This window comes from Merops nubicus, unplaced genomic scaffold (assembly GCF_000691845.1).
Source record: "Merops nubicus isolate BGI_N331 unplaced genomic scaffold, ASM69184v1 scaffold19531, whole genome shotgun sequence".
Classification (NCBI taxonomy): Eukaryota; Metazoa; Chordata; class Aves; order Coraciiformes; family Meropidae; genus Merops; species Merops nubicus.
The window spans coordinates 16,984-36,246 of NW_008590493.1; the positions used below are offsets into that span (position 1 = coordinate 16,984).

The 19,263-nt window shown below is 41.2% G+C and overlaps 1 protein-coding gene across 1 annotated transcript in view; it reads left to right on the top strand.

Moving 5' to 3' along the window:
* The first annotated feature begins 8,764 nt into the window (after positions 1-8,764).
* SLC7A11 (solute carrier family 7 (anionic amino acid transporter light chain, xc- system), member 11) overlaps positions 8,765-19,263 on the top strand; it is a 15,819-nt gene continuing 5,320 nt past the window's right edge. The window contains exons 1-3 of the mRNA XM_008949973.1: positions 8,765-9,041; positions 11,878-12,004; positions 15,239-15,354. Coding sequence (XP_008948221.1) covers positions 8,765-9,041; positions 11,878-12,004; positions 15,239-15,354 — 520 coding nt within the window. The remainder of the gene's footprint in view (positions 9,042-11,877; positions 12,005-15,238; positions 15,355-19,263) is intronic.

Consider the following 19,263-nt stretch of genomic DNA (forward strand, 5'->3'; position numbering starts at 1 on the left):
TCAAACCAGAGGTTGGCACAAGTCCTGGCTTTTCTCTCCACCTTTCTCCCTGCTCTCTGCCCTCCCAAGTCAGTGATTATCAAATGTGGAGAAGAGGAAGTAAAAATGGAGGGGTCTTGTACCCCAAGGAGTTGCACTTTCTTTCTGAAAAGTCATATTGTGGTCTCATGCCATTTGGGTTTATCATGCTCAGCGTAGCATAAGAGGTGATGGAAGAAGTCCTGCCCCTGGTATATGTGAGGAGAGAAGTTTTAGCTTCATTTCAATTTAGCTCAAATTGCATTTGCATTGTTTAAATCAAAAGAAAATGTATTGACTAGGCAGGTAATACATTGAACTCTTTGGAGTGGGAAGGTCACTTAATTTTCAGATTGAACAAGATGAATTTGCTCCTTAGGACATCCTGAAGCTTACAGAGGTGGGTTTTGCATAGATAAGGCTGGGGTAGGATAAGCTCACAAGATAAAATTAACACCAAGAGGAAAAGGACCTCTTCCAGGAAAACTGAACTTTGTACCCTTTGTGGGGAGATGAAGAGATTTAGGAAGATGGACAGTGGCTCAGACCACTGTTTCTCATTTCCAGTTCTCTGCAAAGTAATCATCAGAAGTTGAATTTCTATTTTGTCACCCAGTGTGCTCAAAATAGCTTTTGTCAGGAGAAGTAATATTAGAAATATAATGTGAAATACATTCTATAAAATAAAATTCTTTACTACTTTGACCTTTCAGTCCTTTGCACTGTGCTTTGTGGTGACACCTTCCATTCGGTGAAGATTAGCAAGGCTGTCCACGCAAAGAGGAGAGCCCATCAAAAAACTCTCTACTCTGGCTACAGGAGCTGGTGGCATTTTTTGGTATTTTGATGGTTTGTGCCTCTTCTGTTCTTCCTTGATGATAAAGGAGCAATAAAGCCTTTCTCATTTGGAAGGGGAAAATCCAAATTTCCTGTAATAGAGTAATTCTTATTTTAATGATGTTGTTTGTTCCTGATGTGGTCTCTTGAGAAAAACAGAAACTCCTGTCTTTGTACCCTGAGTCAAGTTGACATCCACTGGAAGGAAGCAGGCAGCCCCCAGACTAGCTCAAGAAATGGCATCGATGCCATAAATGGTTATTTATTCCAATTTTTGTTTAAATTAGGAATAAATAAAAGCCAGTGTGATGTAACCTGTGTAGAAATTGATACAGGAGCAGGTCAAGTTTCCCCCATCTTAAATTTCTGTAGTACTTTGACCTGTTCTCTGGTAAGTGTTCCCATTTACAGTGCAGCATCTTTCTTTATTCCCTCTTTGAGCATTGTGTAAGCAGAAGTTGTACCTTTTACAGAGAGGTGCTGTGCTACTTGAAAACGACCATGGTTAGCTTCATGTACTGGTTTTTCTCAAGTACAGTTTGTACTTTGACTCATAAAACTGATGGGGTACATTGTAATGGAGATATCTATATACTCAGGATTGTATACTTAAGGGGAAGGTCCCTTCTGTGTGTGACAGGTTATGCAGGATTTGCTTTTGCTGTAGAGACAGCTGACTACTTCTGCTCCATGTATTGGCTCCCAATTTCAGCAGTGTGTGTGAGAGGGACTGGTGGGAGTCTTTATTCCATCGAACCCCTCTCTGCCACACTACCTACAGTGAAGGGCCTGGACCCTCTGAAAAGTGTGAGCAATACTTATATCAATTTATTTTAAGGCAGGAGCCCTCAAACTGTGCTTTATAATGTCCTCTCAGCTGTCCTTCTTGAAGTGCAAGCAAGATGCCAACAAAGAAGAATAAACACTGTAGTTAGTGCACGTTTTATTGTGAAAGGGCCTGTGATAGAAGTGGAGGCTTTGGTAGAGGAGCTTTCCCTCTTAATCTTTGGACTAGATTAAATATGGGAGGGATGGAAAAAGGCTAGAACTGCTGCATTACACACAGAGGGGGTTGAGCTGTTGGCTGTTTGTAAGCTTATATGTGAAGCAGGAGTTTGAAATGTGCTTAGAAATCAATGTCACTACTTTTCGTCATCCTGGAGACTTGACTTCTGAGGCTCTGGATAACCTGTACCTCCCCACAAATGTGGTGAGGGGGAAGAGGGCAGATTTCTGACATTGTAGCTGCTTTGCACATGTTTTAAAGTCTCTAGCAGACAAGACAGCGATACCCTCACCGTGCCCACGCACAGCATGCGTCTGCTGTACATTATCTTCTCACTAAATGTCACAAAGCATGATAAAGCTACTACACTTGAATAGACAGTCTCTGAAGAATATATTGTGGATGTGGAAAAGAGGAACTTTGCTTTCAAAAAAGAAACAGAGGCTGACCTCAGCAATAAGATGCTCCTCTCTATTGAAATGTGGGAATAATATATGGAGCCGCGCCGGTACAAATTGCTGAAGCACCTTGGCAGTGCTCCAGACGGGTGCCCTTTCTTATGGAGTTTTTAATACTTCAAGAAGATATAGTATGCACATTTAGAAGCCAATAAAATGATCCCCTGTAGGATCCATAGGCTGCATTTCAATGCTAAATTACGACGACGGCGTGAATGATTGACCACCAACCTGCCATGAAGCATTTCTGCACACACGTGTCTTTGCTCTTCTGCAGGTTAATGCCTTCTTGTAAACTCTGTCACTGCTTCAACCCTTAATTGAGATACTTCTGCCTGCTCCTCTCACGTTGTGCCATAGTTGCTGATGCTAAAGAAGCTCTAACCACCTGGCAGTTTATTGACCCAAGCCTGACCTTGTTGCATTCATGACCTGCAAGAGGTCCCAGCCAAGACTTGTTTGGTCTCCAGACAAAAAAACTGCATTAAATGAACCAAAGGAGAAATCCATAGATGCAACTATTGCTGCATCTGGCAACTGAGAGATGAATGAGAAGGGAACTAAAAATCACATTACAATTATTCTTGTGTAAGAACGTCGTTTTCTGTTTCAGAAAAATTAAATAATGTTGTATGTATGCTCCTAAGTTGTATGCAACAAGAGGGAAATGAGCTTTCTAAACCTACCAGGAAAGAAGAATGACCTGTTAAGGGTGAGAAAAAAGATCTGGAGTTCAGACTAAGACAGTAAGCTGAAATATTTCCCCATAGAGAGGTCAATAAATTAAAGCTTAAGTTCTTGAAATTCCTCTTTCCTAGATTTTGAATAGATTATTTTAGAATTCTGAGTTCTGCTGGCTGAATCTGTGTCACAGCTGTGAATTTGGGTAAGTATCTTTCACTCTCTTAAAAGGAGATATTCGATTCATAGTGGAAAAACATTATTCATATAAAGTGTAGTGCCTGGCCAAATAGAGGAGTAAGGCAAATGCCTCAGGATCCTGTTTCTTATATACACAATACTGTATAAATTGTATGAAAAATACAATAAAAGCAAATAAGGAGTAATTAAATAGTCAAGCCTAAATTTTGACAAACTAGGCAGCTATTGTATGATTTCTTTATATTATAAGCGTTTTATTTTGTGTGAAGAATTCTTGTTGGGAAAATGGAGAAATGAGCTAGAAAGAAAATGTCCTTGGTGCTGATTCTATCTTGATTATATATTGTTTTTTTTTAAGAAATCTTAATTTTTTTTTCAGTAGTGCTGATTAATTCAGTTCACATGCCCAGCCTAGCCTGAGACAGCTCAAGTAAAACCCTGACTCCCTGAAGCCAACAGCAATCTTGCCAGTGTGCCAGGTATCTGGCACGTGCAGTTTTGGTGGAAATATACCCTGAGCTCTTGATTTCTTGAAAGCCACGGAGTATCTCAATGTTTGCCTCTAAAAACTAAAGAACAATAACGTGGTGATTCTGTAAATGGTTGTCTCATACTGCTGATGAGAAATGCAAACACAGAAAACTCAGGAATAATATTTATGTAGAGCATGGCTTAGGTTATGATTGCATATATCCCAAAAAAAAAAGAATTATTGTCAAACTGTTCAACTGAAATCATCATACCTTTTGAAATAAAGCTTTAACAGTACGAAAAATAAGAGGGATTTTTGAAATCCCTTTTTTTCTCTTTTTTTTCCCTTTCCCCTCTTTCCTAGCTGAAAATTGACTGGCAGCTATCAGCAAATTTGAGACAGGAAAACTTTCAGAACTATTTGCCTTCTAAGCCACTGTCGTTGTCTGCAGCCTTCTTGGAACCAGATTTCTATTTGCTGACTGCATAGGCATTTTGTTGGAAGCTTTTTACTGAAAACACAAGAAATAACGTTTGAATTGTTTTTGGATTTCTTGTAGGATTCTGTCTTATTTTTAAAGCCTCTGAGCTGGATATCTACTTGTGTGTTTCATTCCTCGTGTTTTGTTTTTATTCTAAATATCTCCTTTGTATCTGTCACAAAGTGGAATGCAAAATAATTAAGCTATTTGTGGAGGCTCTGACTACAAAATAATGCTCCCCACCATTCTCAGTAATTCCATTTTTAACTAAAGCCTTGACCTGTAGTAGAGACAATAACAAATTGCTGAATCTTCTCATCATTTAGGTTTGCATTATGACTTAAAAACCTGACCCAGTTTACTGGATTTTTTTCTGTATACTTCATGAAGATACTAACCTCACTTAACTCACAATGACACCTTATTTCTTAAATTTCTTACAGATTACTTTTCCTCCCCACCAAAGTAGTTAAACTACTTTTCAACGCTACAAGAGGAGGAGAAAATCCCATCAAAACTTTTCAGTGTTAGATTATCTACATGAAACAATTGCTTTTGGGTATTTTGCCTTCCTTTGACATTTGAAACCAGACTATTGCCTTCCTACAGGGCTGCTCTCTGAGCCTTGCAAACAGCTCGGCATTATACAGAGAAGACTCAGCTCAGTTTTCTAAACAACTTTTTCATGCCATGCCACCCACACAAAAGAGTCTGGGGCTTTCCTTGCCTCTTCAGTCTGGATAGACTTCCTTTTTTATTCCTGTGTCTCCAGTCGCTGTGGCAATGTGTGGCCTGGAGGCTTGGCTTGTGACTCTTTGGATTTGCTTGATGCAATAAGCTGATATACAATGCCTGGAAGGATTGTCAAGGTATGCTCACTGCACCTAGAAATTAAGGGGGTTTTGTAGGCTTGAGAAGTAGAAGCTCAAGTCCAGGCTTGAATTTTAGGTCCTTCGCTTTGCTCTGTGTGTGTTGCAGTGTTCCTATAAAGGGGAATACTGTGTGTGTGTTTCATTGCATTTTCCAGGGGAAGTAGCAAAACTGCAGCTTCTTTGGGGTCGGAGACACAGCTGGGTCCTGGTATTGGGGACAAGCTCTACAAGTGTGAAAAACGGAGGTGCCCCCATCTCAGGCATGTTCAGCCTGTGAAACACTGTAGTATTTTTATTCTCCGTGATGCTTGAATATCGAATTTGCTGGAGTAGTGCAATGCAGCTGACAGAAAGGTTGTGCTATGTGCACTGTGAAGGGTCCCACAGCCAGTCCTGGTCACCAGAGCCCACCCATGGCAGCAGGCAACCAGCATGGGGAGCTGACTCCTTCAGCTCCTGATTCAGCCCTTCTCCAGGTGTAGGTGGAGGAGGACTCGTGGGCTTGGCTGGAGAGGGTTTCTGGCTGATGATGGGATTCAAAAGGAAAGCATTTTACAGTAATGATCTTGGTTATGCATTGAAATGTTTGTTCAGGAGAAAATGTCTATGAATTGGGAAAAAAAAAAACCCTACCAGAGAGGAACAGTAAAAGGCTGTGCACAATGCCAGCTGCTGTTAAAGGTTGAGGGTTTATTATCAGAGCATCCTTTTTAGCAACACTGCTTCAAATAATTTCATCAGCCTAAAGAAAATTGCACCTTACACCTTTTTGTTCTGTTTTCAGAATGGATTTTTATGGGAGGACAGGGCTGTTCTGAGTGTTGGACAGGTTAAGCCCTGAGCTTTCAGAGGAGCTCTGTGAAAAGACACTGAGCACTGAGCGATGTGGTTGCATAGTGATACCACTGTCCTTGCTCTGTGATGAATAATTCAAAGGAAAGTGTCTGGTTAGTTACAAATATTCGGAGCAGATTTTGTGTGTACTCTGTATAACAGAAGGCAGCACACAGTAATGAGCCTTTCTCCTTGGGACCGGGCTTGGGTGATGGAGAGTTCTCATGAAGTTGCCAGAATATAACAAATAATCCCCCGATATCAAATAAGTATTCCCTGCCCCGGGTGGAACTGATAACTGGAAGTAAGGCTTGAACTGAAGGGGGAAAAAGAATGCTTCTATTTTTTTTTTCTGTTTATTTTTAGTAGATGCTATTGAGAGGCAACGTACTCAACAGTACTCACTGGGAAGGCTGCAAACAGTGTGATCACTACCAAGCTGCCAGTATTTAGGAAAAAGAGCTTTCTGCATCCAGCCTTCCTTAGTTCCCACTTCTAGAAATTTCACTGGGAATTTCACATGATCCTAAGCCTTGCATGAGTCTTATCCCTATACCACAGAAGAAGCAAGCAGCCTTTTCCCCGCGTGGGAGAGCATTAATAGCGATGTCCAACAGGCAAACATGCATTCTTCTGGCTAGTGGTCAAATGAAATTTGAAAGCCATTATATTGTCCAGTGTTTTTAGTGAATAGCTGGTGCAGACAGCTGGACTGCTGGGAGCTGCCTCAGGATCGCCTGGGAGGTTACTGAGCTTTTGGTTTGATCTTGGAATGATCTTCCCGTGTAAATAAAGGGTAAGCATTCGTTAAGAATGATTAAAGTATTAGATGTTTTGAGATGTCATGTGTTTCTTCATTAAACAGCCTTTGAAAATTAACATAAAGGTCATTAGCCCAACCCAGTTCTGTGGTTAATGCTTTTTCCTGGTTCGATTTGATCTAGTTACTTCAGGCATTTATAATCTTTTAATTTATAATGGCACACCAACCTACTCATGGCTTTGCACCTAACTGGTGCCATGAAAATCAGCTTGGTTTGGTCCACGTGGTGACCACATGAGGTCCTGCCTGGAGCTGACCTGTGCAGTCACCTATGGCATGCACTGGAGGGGTGATAGCTTCCCCAAAAGCTTGGGGACCCTGCAGTGAGAATGGGAGTGTGAGCTGTAGTGAGGGATTGGTGGCTGCACACATCAGCAGATGGAGGGAAGGAGGGAGGAGCAGGATGTGCTCAGATCATAGACAAGCACTACCAGGACGCAGACAAAAGCTACAGTCACTTTGGTTTTTACCTGTGTGCATTTAAACCAGATAAGCTTTTTTTTATGCCTTCTTTTATCTCAGTGCAAATTGCTAGAGGTGAGTTATAACTGAAAATACGAGGCTTTAAAAGCACCGAAGTTTTACAGCTGCAGCGTGTTGATACTCCAGGATTTCCTCTTTCTCACATAAATGTGAAAGCACAGTAGTGCTCTGAGCTCGGTGCCTGCTTTTCAAATGATAAAATGTTTTAACTGCTATCTTTTTTTTTTTTTCCCTCCTCAATCCTAGCTCCTAATTAAGCAGTAACTGTAAGAGCAGTAACTGCAATAATCATTTCTTTTTGCACTGATCTAATCTGAAGCCACGAGCAGCTGCAGTAGTTATGCTACGAAGGATTTTTCCCCTTTGGCATATATTGCCCAGGCTGTCCCTCGATTAGGTTACAAGTGCTTGAAGGCTATTGATTTTTGTTGTGTTTTATGAGAATATTTCTCTTTTTCACAGCTTAATTTTCCAGGTTCGAATTTGAATGATCAGGTTGTGAAACAGAAGTGTTTATGCATCTGATTACCTGTTTAAATCTGTAAAAAAAAAAAAAAACCAACCTTCTGATTCCTGAGCCACTGCATGCTCTGGGGTGTTGTCCTCCTCCTGCTATGTCACCCAGACAGAAGGTGGCTGTAAATGTTAATAGTGTTTCTCAAGGGGAAGTGGTGTTGTGACGTTGCTGACCGACATCCCAGGAACACGGTGTGAGACTGTTCTGTGGAAATCACCCCGGGTTTCCTGAGCCTCGTTTGGCTGGGTTGCCAAGCAACTCAGGGCAACGAGGGGCTCCTATGTATTCTTTAGGTAGGCACAGGTCCCTGTGGAGATTTCCAGGTGAGTGAAAGAGGCTGGTCAAGTGTGACACAAGAAGTTAAGCCCTGCAAACATAACTTTCATTAAGGAGTTTTGTTTTTTTTTTGAGACAGGAGTTGGATTAGACCCAGGGATGACGTATCCTGTTTGATTTCTTTTCCCCTCGCGCTCTGACGAGCTTTGTGTTTAGGCAGGCTTTTGTTTCTGGCTCTGAGTCGCTTTGAAAAAATTTGGGAGTGTGTCTCGGGGTGTCAAGGGTGGTGTGCTTAGCTTGATTGGCTCAGTTCGCTTGCGAGTGCTTTGTTCTTCCCACCACCCTCAGGTCAAGTTGTGCAACATGCCCCTACTGTTTGAAGAAAAAAAAAAAAAGAAAAAGAAAAGGAAAAAGGAAAAAAAAAAAAAAAAGAAATGCTGAGTAATGCCAGAGGTTTCTCAAATGGCTGATGCAAACCTGGAGAATTTGCATCATCAGTCAGCTGGAGTAACTTGGTATGACAAGAGCTTAAATACAAGTCCACGCGGAAGCTGAGCTGGTTTCCAAAGCTGGGGCAGTACCAGCTCGCAGTGGGAAGGTGCAGGTGTTCCCCAGCTCTGCTCAGATCTCACTGAAGCCTCACAGACACTTTAGGAGCTGGCTACCTGTGCGTAGGAGCAGCCGGAAAGAGAAGAGAGGGCAGAGGAAGAGACGAAGTAGTTAGCTACACAGAGAGGAAAAAAAAAAAAAGACTCTTGAGTTTCTGCTGCAAACTTTTTTTTGCCTGTGCTGGTGGCACGGGAGCATGTTTAGGAAAGCTGCTGTAACCACGGTCTCTAATGGAAGCTACTTGCAGGGGCAAGCTAATGGCAAGTTGCCCTCTATGGACAGCGGACAGCCAGCCCGGGAGGGAAAAGTTGTGCTGAAGAAGAAAGTGACACTTTTGAGAGGGATATCCATCATAATTGGCACTATCATTGGAGCTGGCATCTTCATCTCTCCCAAAGGCATCCTGAAGAACACGGGCAGCGTGGGCATGTCCTTGACTGTCTGGACAGCATGTGGTATCCTCTCGCTCTTTGGTAAGTCCCTTGAAAGTTTCTAATTGGTCTAGAGGGGCAGCTGGTGGATTATTGCTATTTTTTGTCTGATTTTTGCCATTGGATAGCAAGGCACAGTGTGGAGCTTGAGGACCAATAGGGCTCCAGAAGGTTTGTGCTGTGTGATAGGTTGCGTGGAGGGTGTGGGGGGGATACAACCTCTGTGTCCCTAGCACCCGGTCGGTAAAGATTGGAAGTGTAAATTATTGTTTCTTATGGGCCCCTAAAGGAACAGGAAAAATAAATGTCCATTTTATGCCATACAATGTGCTGTATGTATGATGTTTTTCTTCTGGCTGTAGGAGGTAGTTTATGGTTTGCTTGCAAGGCTCCTGGCAGCTGGGAATGAGGGTCACTCTGCTCGAGCGCTGACAAAATGTTTAGACAGCTCGACCTACTTCCCTAGAGGCTACAGCAAGGTCTGAGAGGAATAATTCCCACTGGACATGAGCTGTGTTGGCATGAAAGGGAGAAAAATAATAACACCTCTCCCCAGTCTTGTATTACTGCTCTTTACTTTGCTCCTTTCTTGTGGTGTTGCTTTGAAAGAGAGCGCTGCAAAAAAACAGCGTGATGGAAACATTTTAATGCAAAGTTTTGTTGCTGGCTTGCTTATCGTGGAGAGTTTTTACTGATTTTGTGTATTTTTGAAGAGTAGTAGATCCCAAAGAATGGCAGTTTATTTGTCCTGTACACAAAGCTCCCATTCAATGTAGAAAACGCCACCCTGGCCTCCACAGGACAGAGGGTCCATTGACCTACTTAACGAGTTAATCTCAAAGAAGCTGAAGAACTAACATGAACATTGGCTTTATTTAAAACAGAAATGGCTTGTTTTCTGCCAAGAGTTAAAGAGGACAAACACGGACTAACATGTGTCTACTTAATAGGTGGAACATGCAAATGCAACCCTGTGTAAATTGGCTCTGAGCTTAAAAGAAACATGGGCTGTTTACAGGCTAAGCCTACCCAAGCCAAACACACAGCGCAAGCAAGTTAGGAGACCCATTTTGGTCAAATTTGAAATGTATTGGTACAATGTGCAGCATAATCTGTTGTACAAATGTGGAAATCCTGCCTGTAACCAAGATTCACCTATAAAGAAGGATACGGCATCTTGTGACCTTGTCAGAAGATCTTAAATTTAATCAAAACAGAATTTGCTTAATCTTTGAATTTTTGGCTTTTGCTTTAATAGTAGTAATTTTCTGGCCGTGTAGTGAAGTCTATTAAAAGAAAAAAAGGAAAAAAAAATCATCTGTTTTATCGGACAGATTTTCTAGGTCATTTTCCAGACTTCAAGATATGAAGAACTGTGTAATCTGGCCCAGCAAAAGGTATTTTTTCATGCCACAGGTGTTTTCAGTTCCCTGCGTGACTTAATTATCATAAAATCACATGCAAAGATTACTTAAGGACTTGCTGAGGTATATACCATGTATTAAAACACCATTTCATCCTGAAACTCAACAGGATGGCAAGAGAAAACCCATCCATGTCACATCATTTTCTGTGTTACTGTAAGAATTCCTTTAAGTACATTTGCAGGTAAGGTGAGGAATAGTAGATAAAAGCTGCCACATTTTTACAAAGCCCCAAACAAAGCAAATGAACAAGAATGGAATCTGTCATAATGCTTTAATGGGCTTGTACATGTTATGTAGCTTTCTTAATTGTAGTTTTCATCTTGAAGTGCTGCAACATAAAAGCTTGCAGGGAACAGAGCTGAAATGAGTTCATGAATATTGCTGATCTCAACTCCATGTGATGCAGTGTTCACAAACTTTATTGCTCTTTTAATCTGGCTCCTTAGACTCTGCTAAGAGGACTACCTACATTTATTGGATGTGGTACATGTCGCTGTTGATGCAATCCTCTCGTGGAGCTGAGAATCCACTGGCTTTGCTCACGAAGCAACAGCAGCAGATGGTGCATGGGTGAAGAAGGTTTCATGTAGGTCCTCCTAGTTGCAGCATGCTGTTGCCTGCTCTGTAATGGCAGAGGCCACTCGTTGTGCCAGCAGCAGCCTTGGGGAGCTCTCTGAGAGCTCCTGTTGGCTGGGAATGCCACTAGCACTTACTCAAATGCAGCAGTGTGATGATGATTTGGGTCTTCAGCCAGTGTAAAAGCACCAAACGATGAAATGAGCCTCCTCCCATGCAGAGGTGAAGTGGTCTGTATGTAAGGCAATGCAGAAATCAACCAAGCTTTCATTGCATTTGTATCACACAACAACACTGCACCAGTGTTGAAAAGCCAGGGCTAAGCCATCCCCTGAATTTCGTTTAGAAGAAGTTGGGAATAATACTGAGGAAAATTTTTAATCCCACCTTCTGCTTCCAAATTTTGGGCAGTCAACTGCTTCACCTGTGGCTGAGAAATAAAAGTTTCCAGGCTTTCCTTCAGAAGCTGAGCCAGGTTATCTTTAAGGCTAGAAGAAGCTGATCATCATTTGATAAGCAAATGTGTTAAAGGCTTTCATTTAGTGGTGCAGTCAGGCTGGCTGGGGAGCAGGGGTAACTAGCATGGCATAGTGTTTTGTTGTCCCTCTTCACTAGATGCAGATGAGTAATCAAAGGTGTTGATCTCAAGTAGTTTGTTCAGTGGCTTTACGTGGGAGTGGAACTGGATGTATGTACAGTCTGGTTAACTGCAAGTCTAGCTGAATGAATGAAAACTTACAAAATTGCTTGGAAAAAAATGATTTAAAAATATCAGAAGTTGTTATGATACCAAAGCAGCTCCATTGTTTAGCTTATAAAAGTTTTGGAAGGTATTTCTATGTGTCTCTTGTGATGCCACAGTTTAATTCTCACAGGTGCCCTCTGCTATGCTGAACTAGGAACATGCATTAAGAAATCTGGGGGCCACTACACCTATATCCTGGAGGCCTTTGGCCCATTACCTGCTTTTGTGAGAGTCTGGGTTGAATTACTCATCATTCGGTAAGTGTAGGGTGACTTTTCTGTATTTCTTTTCTTCTATTCTGGCAATACACTTTTCAGTCATAAAGAAAAATCTCCCACGCTTCATGGGCAAAAAATATTTAAATAAATCTTGATTGATGAGTTGTGTTCTTTTAGTATGGTTGGTTCAGAGAATTTAACAATGCTGTTTTGTTCATTCAAGCAAACACATTTAAGAAGACATATGTGCATATGGGTGGGGGAAGTGATTCTGTGAAAACTGCCTGCCATGCAAATTCAGCTGCTTGCTTTAATTTTGCTAAGCTCACTGTATCCATTAATGTCACTAACAATGCTAATCCCCATGCCTATATATAGTACAGTGGGCAAGGGAAGTCACCTTTACATATTCTCACTCTTGGCATTAGCTTTTGAAGTGGCTGCTGCTGTCTGTGGATCCTGGTGAAGCTATTGCCCAGTAGTTTTCAGATTTGGGGGTACCATGTATTCATTATATGTCTGTCCAGGTCCCCATTTTTTGCTTTTGAAGAACTTAACTCTTGATTCCTGTGAAAAGCACTAACTAGCTAAAAGCTCTAAAATGTCTGAGGTGTTGTTTTGGTAGGTAAGCCTGTCACTTGGGCAGTGCTTGAGAGTGCATAGGTGAACTACAATATGAAGAACCATCATTTCTTGATGAACCATCAAGAAATAGATTTGCATAAAGTAAATGGATCTTTGTATAAAACTTAAAGGGAGAGTTGGTTACGTGTAGAACAGGAGAACTGAGTTATGCAAAATGACTTAGGGAATGCTGCATTCCCACTCCTTTCCCCTCTCTTCCCTAATCAACAAATGAGTCACAAAAGCACAAGCCTCATTTCAAATCACAACTGTGTTTACATAATACTGTCAAGTTCTAGCATAGACTGGTGAGTTGAAAAGCACTGACAGTGCCGAGTCATTATGAACCCTTAAATCCTTATCTTGTTTCCGGAGGAAATCATTGTGTAGGTCGGATGGTCCCTTACATCCTCCCCACCCCTATGCAACCTTTGAATTAACTGTGTCATTTCCATCCAAGGTGATGAAAGAGCAGCTGTTTTACTCCTATTAACTTTTTACCAAAAAGGAAGTCCAGACAGAAGGAATAGATCTATTTTTTCATTGTGAGAAGTACAGTACTGTGAGTGTAGCGTGTAACTCCACATCACAGAACCAACAAAGAATGTAGGATAAGAAACCCCCTCTTAAACTGCACCTAAGTAAGCAGAGGAACCTTTTAACTTAGGCACAAACACCCGCAAACAACCAAGCTTCATAAATTCCCCTCTTTGCCAAATTATTATTTTTTTTACATACGCCACTGTCCCAGGAGTGTCATGAAAACACTCTTAGTCACTGTGATCTGCTCCACACCCAGAAAATAATCATCTTCCATGGGAAGGAACATCAGTGAATTCTTAATCATCAAATCTGAGAGGCAGCAAGGGAGGTGGACTTGTTAGAACTTGCAGTGATCACACCAGCACTGCCAAAACTCTTCATAGACTTATATATCTGACTCCTGCATTGGTAAACTAATTGGCTGCTGTTATCAAGGAGGTTGAAACCTAGTGGGTATCTAGGTTTTTTTTTTCAGTAGATGAACTTGTGCAAGCATTTCTCAGCTAAGCTATTTTTTCCTTGGAAAGGTTGCAGGATTATCACACCCCCCAGGCTGGTGGAGCAGCTGCAGGAAAATAAACATTTCCTGCTCTCGTGTATCTTGTCAGCCACTATTTCAGCCTAGGACACACTTCAACTCTGCCCACGTGCTGCTTAAACTGTGCCAACATCACCTGCTTTTTAGATGGGCCTTACACTGCACCTCATCCTTACAGTTGCTCCTCATCCTGCACAACTAGGAAGTTTTCTTCTCCCCAAAAGTCGGATTCCAACTATATTACATAGGATAAAAAAAAAGAAAAAGATCTCAAACAAGAGAAGACTTTGCAAATGCATTGCCTGTGGTGCATAACTATGGGGATTGCTAAACAGGGGTTGGGTGAGAGTGTGCTGCCAAGTACCTGCTCCTTTCCCAGTGGCTTTTTGGGCTCCTTGCCCTTCCATGAAAGTTCCTGATGTGCTTTCTCTCTGCTCCTGTATACAAGGACAAAACTCTCTTTTGAAAAATTCTTTTACCATTTGATGGAGAATAATAACTTCTCTGCAGAATTTTTACACTCTTCCATAGAATTTTTAGCAACTATATTAAAATTCTGTAAGCAGAGGCATTATTTTATTAAATGCTGTAGATTTTTTTCCGCAAGAAATTTGCATGAACTCTTGTTTAACTCAAAAATCCTTTCAGACAGAATGATATGCCCTTTTGTCCCTACTGTGTGTGACAAAGCACAGATGCCACCAGCTGTCCTAAGAAGGGTGAAAGTGTTCTCCCAAACTAAACGTGGACAGACCACTGGAAATGTAATATGCAGATAATATCTGATCTGAGGCACAGGGTAATTTGCTGCTAATGTGTGTCAATGCTATGGCCTCTGGCAAACATTTAGCTTCTCTCCGAGCAAAAGTCTCTGAATATTATGAGTATTTCAGGTTTGTAAATGAAAGAAATACATACCTTTCTTCATTTTTCTCTGTTTCATGTTAGGTGCTTTCCATACTCGTGGGTTTTTGCTCTCACAGTGCTAGGAAGTTGTTAGTCAATAAGAGGAACAGGTTCTCTTTGCATTTTAGGAAATCCCATTTTCATTTTTATTTTTATTTTTCTTTTGAGTTCTCTAAGATTTTAATAAGAGACTTAAGTAGGTTTTGGGTACTTATTTCAGTAAAGGAGAATTCTCATCTTGATTGACATTAATTTGCTTGTGTCTCTGAGGGGTGAGAAATACCTGGCCACTAAAATTCAGTCCTCCCCAACTTTTTACTCAGGGTTTTGCCCATCTAAGCTACTTATGGCTGTTTCTACTTTAAATGAATGAATGAAGATTTCCTTTCTGTTTACGGCTGCTTCACAACGTGGAAGTTGTAAGAGTGATTCTGGTAAGAAGTGTTGCTCTCTAAGATCAGAACCACTGAGCAAAGCCCAACTGCTCGTGGTTTCCTGCTGCATTCAGAAATCATGGTATGTGGCAGCACAGTTACAAGCAGGTACCAAAAAAATGTGTGGTCCACAGTTCTGTGATAGTAAAGTTACATCATGACCCCATAAGAATATTATCCATGTACTAATGTGGATTAATTTGGTATTTTTCTTGTTTTTCACTCTAGCCCTGCTGCCACAGCAGTGATATCGTTGGCATTTGGACGTTACATTTTGGAGCCTTTCTTTATGCAGTGTGAAATCCCAGAACTTGCAATTAAACTTATTACAGCTGTTGGCATCAGTAAGTATCCAATTTTAGGTTTCAGGGAAGGCTAAAAATGATGTAAATTGAAAAAAAAAAAAACAAAAACAAAACAAAAAAACACCAGGAAATCACACACTGAATGGGTAGTCGTTTGATGTGAATCATTACAAAATGACTGTGCATCTAGTGCCAAGGGCATCAGCCTGACTTTTTTGCCTGGATGTGTGTGTTTGTGAACATACACAGTAGTAAAAGGAACTGCAGACTTTATTAATAGCAGGGAACGACTATTGCCAAGGTTGATTCTGTTGCCTCTTGAATTAATGGCAGAGCTCTCATTACTTTTGTGGAAGCAATTTCAGTCCTGAAGAGATGGTGAGGCAGTGCCAGAGATATGGGAGAATGATTACCTGATTTTAAGTGCTCTGCTCTACCTCTGTTTTAGGAGGCAATGCAGTGCCAAGTATGATGCCGTGAAGAAAGGTGGTTCTCTCGAGTGGAGCACTCAAGAGTGGCAACATGAGATCATTTTGTCTAGTCCCACTCTGCTCCTCACAGCAATAAAACTTATTGAGGCACTTGCAGTTCAGGAAGCAGGAACCCAACTGATGACTTTGGGAGCAGGGTCTACAGCTTGGTGACAATGCACATCTGTTACCAGCAGCTTGTTCTACTCTTGCTAACTTGGTAATTACTATAAAAGGGACCATTTAGAGCTGCAGAGAACCAATAATTGCCAGTGGAAGGAGGGAGACTACCCCAAGACCATCAGCTTTACACCTGGGCTAGTGTGGGAGGCTGCACAAAATGGGAAGGCACAAATTGGGATGGGAATGGGATTCAGGAGCCCTGTGCCTGTAGCATTAGTGGCTTGTTTCCAGTTCTGTTTGGTCACTGGTGATGATGCTCCTTGCCCACACATTCACATTCAGCTGTGCTGGGAAGAGAGTGCAGAGGAGACCTGAGTAATTAGTAACAGATTGTTCCTTTCAATTTGGTCAGTGCACACATCGGAAACAAAAGGACCTGAAAAACGAATTAAGGCATGCAAACTGATCAAAGGCACACAGGAGAACCCTTCAGTTTTGTACAACAATAGGTTCAGATGACTTTTTCTTTCTTTGGGGTAGGGGTTCAATTGACATTCAAATTTCCAGTCTCCAGGTTCCTGTGGTCTTTTTTTTTCTGTAGGAGCTCTGTTGATAAGAGCTCCCTTCTGCCAGGAATGTTTAAAAAAAAATCAGTCTGTGAACTGCATTTCTTTCTAATTTAATTATGCACAAACTATAGGTTTCATAGGAATAATTGAATTAAGAGCTTGAATTTTGAGGTCAATGACTTTTTATAGCTACATCTGTCTAAAATATTTTGGTGCAAGATAAGGGTGAAACAGATGTTCAGTACTTCAAGGTCACTGAGACAGAAGGAATGTTAAGTGAGGACTCCATCAAAGCATTTTGTTAAGCGTGTGTGATTCAAGCACAATAAGCAAACCATTTGAAATAGCTTTTTATTGCTTTTAATTTAATTGAAAATCTGTGTGATAAGCCAGGGCTTTGCAAAGTAATTAAACAAAGGAGTAGCATTGCAGGGGGGTGGCGTTATGCTGAAATAATTAGAGCCTCAAGGGAGAGAGACAGCAGACTGCTCCTGTGGTGAGCGTGGGTCTGGACAGAGCAGGTAGGATGATCTGTCATTTCACCCAAAAAAAGGGATTCTTGGAGCAAGTTTGCAATGGTGAATGGGACGATGCTGAGGGAAAGTGACACATCAGACTGAGGCTTTATCTTCACTCTTGGCAGTACGTTCTAAAATAGAGTTTCACTTGTGGTAGTTTTTGATCATATGCCACGTTTCTTAAGCTCAGGGATCCCAGATGGTATGACTGTTACTCTTGTATGGCAAGAATTAGCTGTTGTGGTGGTAATTGTTATGAATGTTTTGTACTGTGCATGTAGGCAGAGTGATAGGTAAGATTAAGATGCGTTGGGCTGAACAGACACACTGGAGCCCTGAAGATCCTATAATCCAATTTAATGGTGCCAAAGGTAGTGTTTGCCTCCACTGAAAACTTAAAGTTAGTCTGGAAGTGAGCTGATGTGCCTTTTGTCTCCTTATCTGCTCCTGGTCCCTTCTCCCTCCTGTGCCTGATAACAGAGTGCATTTCTCTCTTTACTGCATGGGGGGAGAGGTGGTGGGATGCACCATTAAAATCTGTCCTTGGCTGAGACTTTGTCCTGTATTTTTACTTTGTCATTTCTGATCATGCTAGAAAGAGCAGGAAGAGGTTTTGAGAAGTCTGCAGATGATCCCCTGCCCCCAAACACAATGAGCATATCTAAACCATTTCTGACAGATGTTTGTCTAAACTGGTCTTAGCACCTCCAGTAAGGGAGTTTCTAAAGCCTCACCTAATACCATAGCCCAGATTTTTCTATTTTGGTCACACGGCAGCTTTTCCCATTTATCTTTTTTCTACCTAAACCTCCTTTTCTGCAATTTCAACCTACTATTAAAAGGTTGCCTGAAATGGATGCAGCCAGGGTTATGATGGGGAGTGGCAAATACTGTTGCTCTTCTACCAGCTGCAAACAAGTCCTTCTCATAGAGGGGCTACAAAGATGATGTAGATTGGATGAGAGCTAAAATGGAACTACTGGCAACAGCGACCTTTAAAAAAAATCCTCATTATTGGGTTATTATTTACAGGAAGAAAGGATTTGCTGGGCATAAAATTCCCCTTGAAACCACATCTGTTCTGAGCAATTTTGAACAACCTGTATAAGCAAATTTTCTGTTCCATAATATGATGCTTTCAGGTTGTTTTTTTAAATTTTTTTTTAAAAATTAAAAACAATGAAGATGTCCAAACATTTCAATGCCTCAAAAGAAAGGATGATGCTTCTGTGAAAATTCTCTTCAAATGCCACCCTTCTGAACCTCTGACTGCCTGTTCTTTTTGAACTTAGAAACCACTTTAATTCACTTGTTATTTCTCAAGTGAATCTCTGTGAGAAATAAAACCCAGTCAAATACTGGATATGCATATCTCAGTCTGCCTTAAACCTTTTCTAAACTCAGTTTAACTGCAGCCAAGAGAAGAGCAGACATCTCAAAGATATCCAATTACTACAGTTTTAGTTAAAATAAGTGGCCAGGTATAGGAGAGAGAATCTGGATGTGCCCCAGTGTACAGAGGGAGAGCTGAATTCTTTTAATTCTTCTATTGGTAAGCTTAAATATGTTTGTAACAGGAAGGGATAAATTATACTGTGCAAAAGTGCTGAACAGCACTCTCAATGTGTAACCTGCATAGATAGGCCACTGAACTGAACCTGCTCTAATCTTTTCACTTGGCCTCCATATCAGAAAGCAGATAAACAGGTTTCACCTGTTAAAAGCTGTGAGACTGAAAACAGGTTACCAGCTCACACAGTTTTTACACTCATTCATGTGTATTGTGGGTGTTTTATGCTGCAATAATGCATAATTTCCCTTCCTCCCTTCCTTTTTTTTTTGAGTTCTACCAAAACCCTTCAAATACCCCAAATTATGGCTGTCAGAGGCAATACTACACTCGAAAACCAGGGTCAGTGGTACAGATCTAGCAGAGCTTGCTGACTAAATACTCTCACCCAAAGCTTCATTGGTGTAAATTTAGTGTGTGTGTAAGTAAGTAGTTGGTTGATTGTTTATTTTTCCATCATGGTAGATATCACACGTGTCACACTGCACTGCTGAGAGTTTTCAGTCAAGCAGTTTAAATTAAGGCAACTTTTTCTAGGGATAGCAAAAACTACTCTGATGGGTGCTTCTGTGCCTCCCGTGACTTCATTTTAATTGACACATTAAGATCTGCAAATTGAGTGTATATTTTTGCTTTCTGTGAATGCCTTGACCCTAGGAGCCTGTCAAGTTAAGGGAGGACAGTTTCCTTGGTTTCCT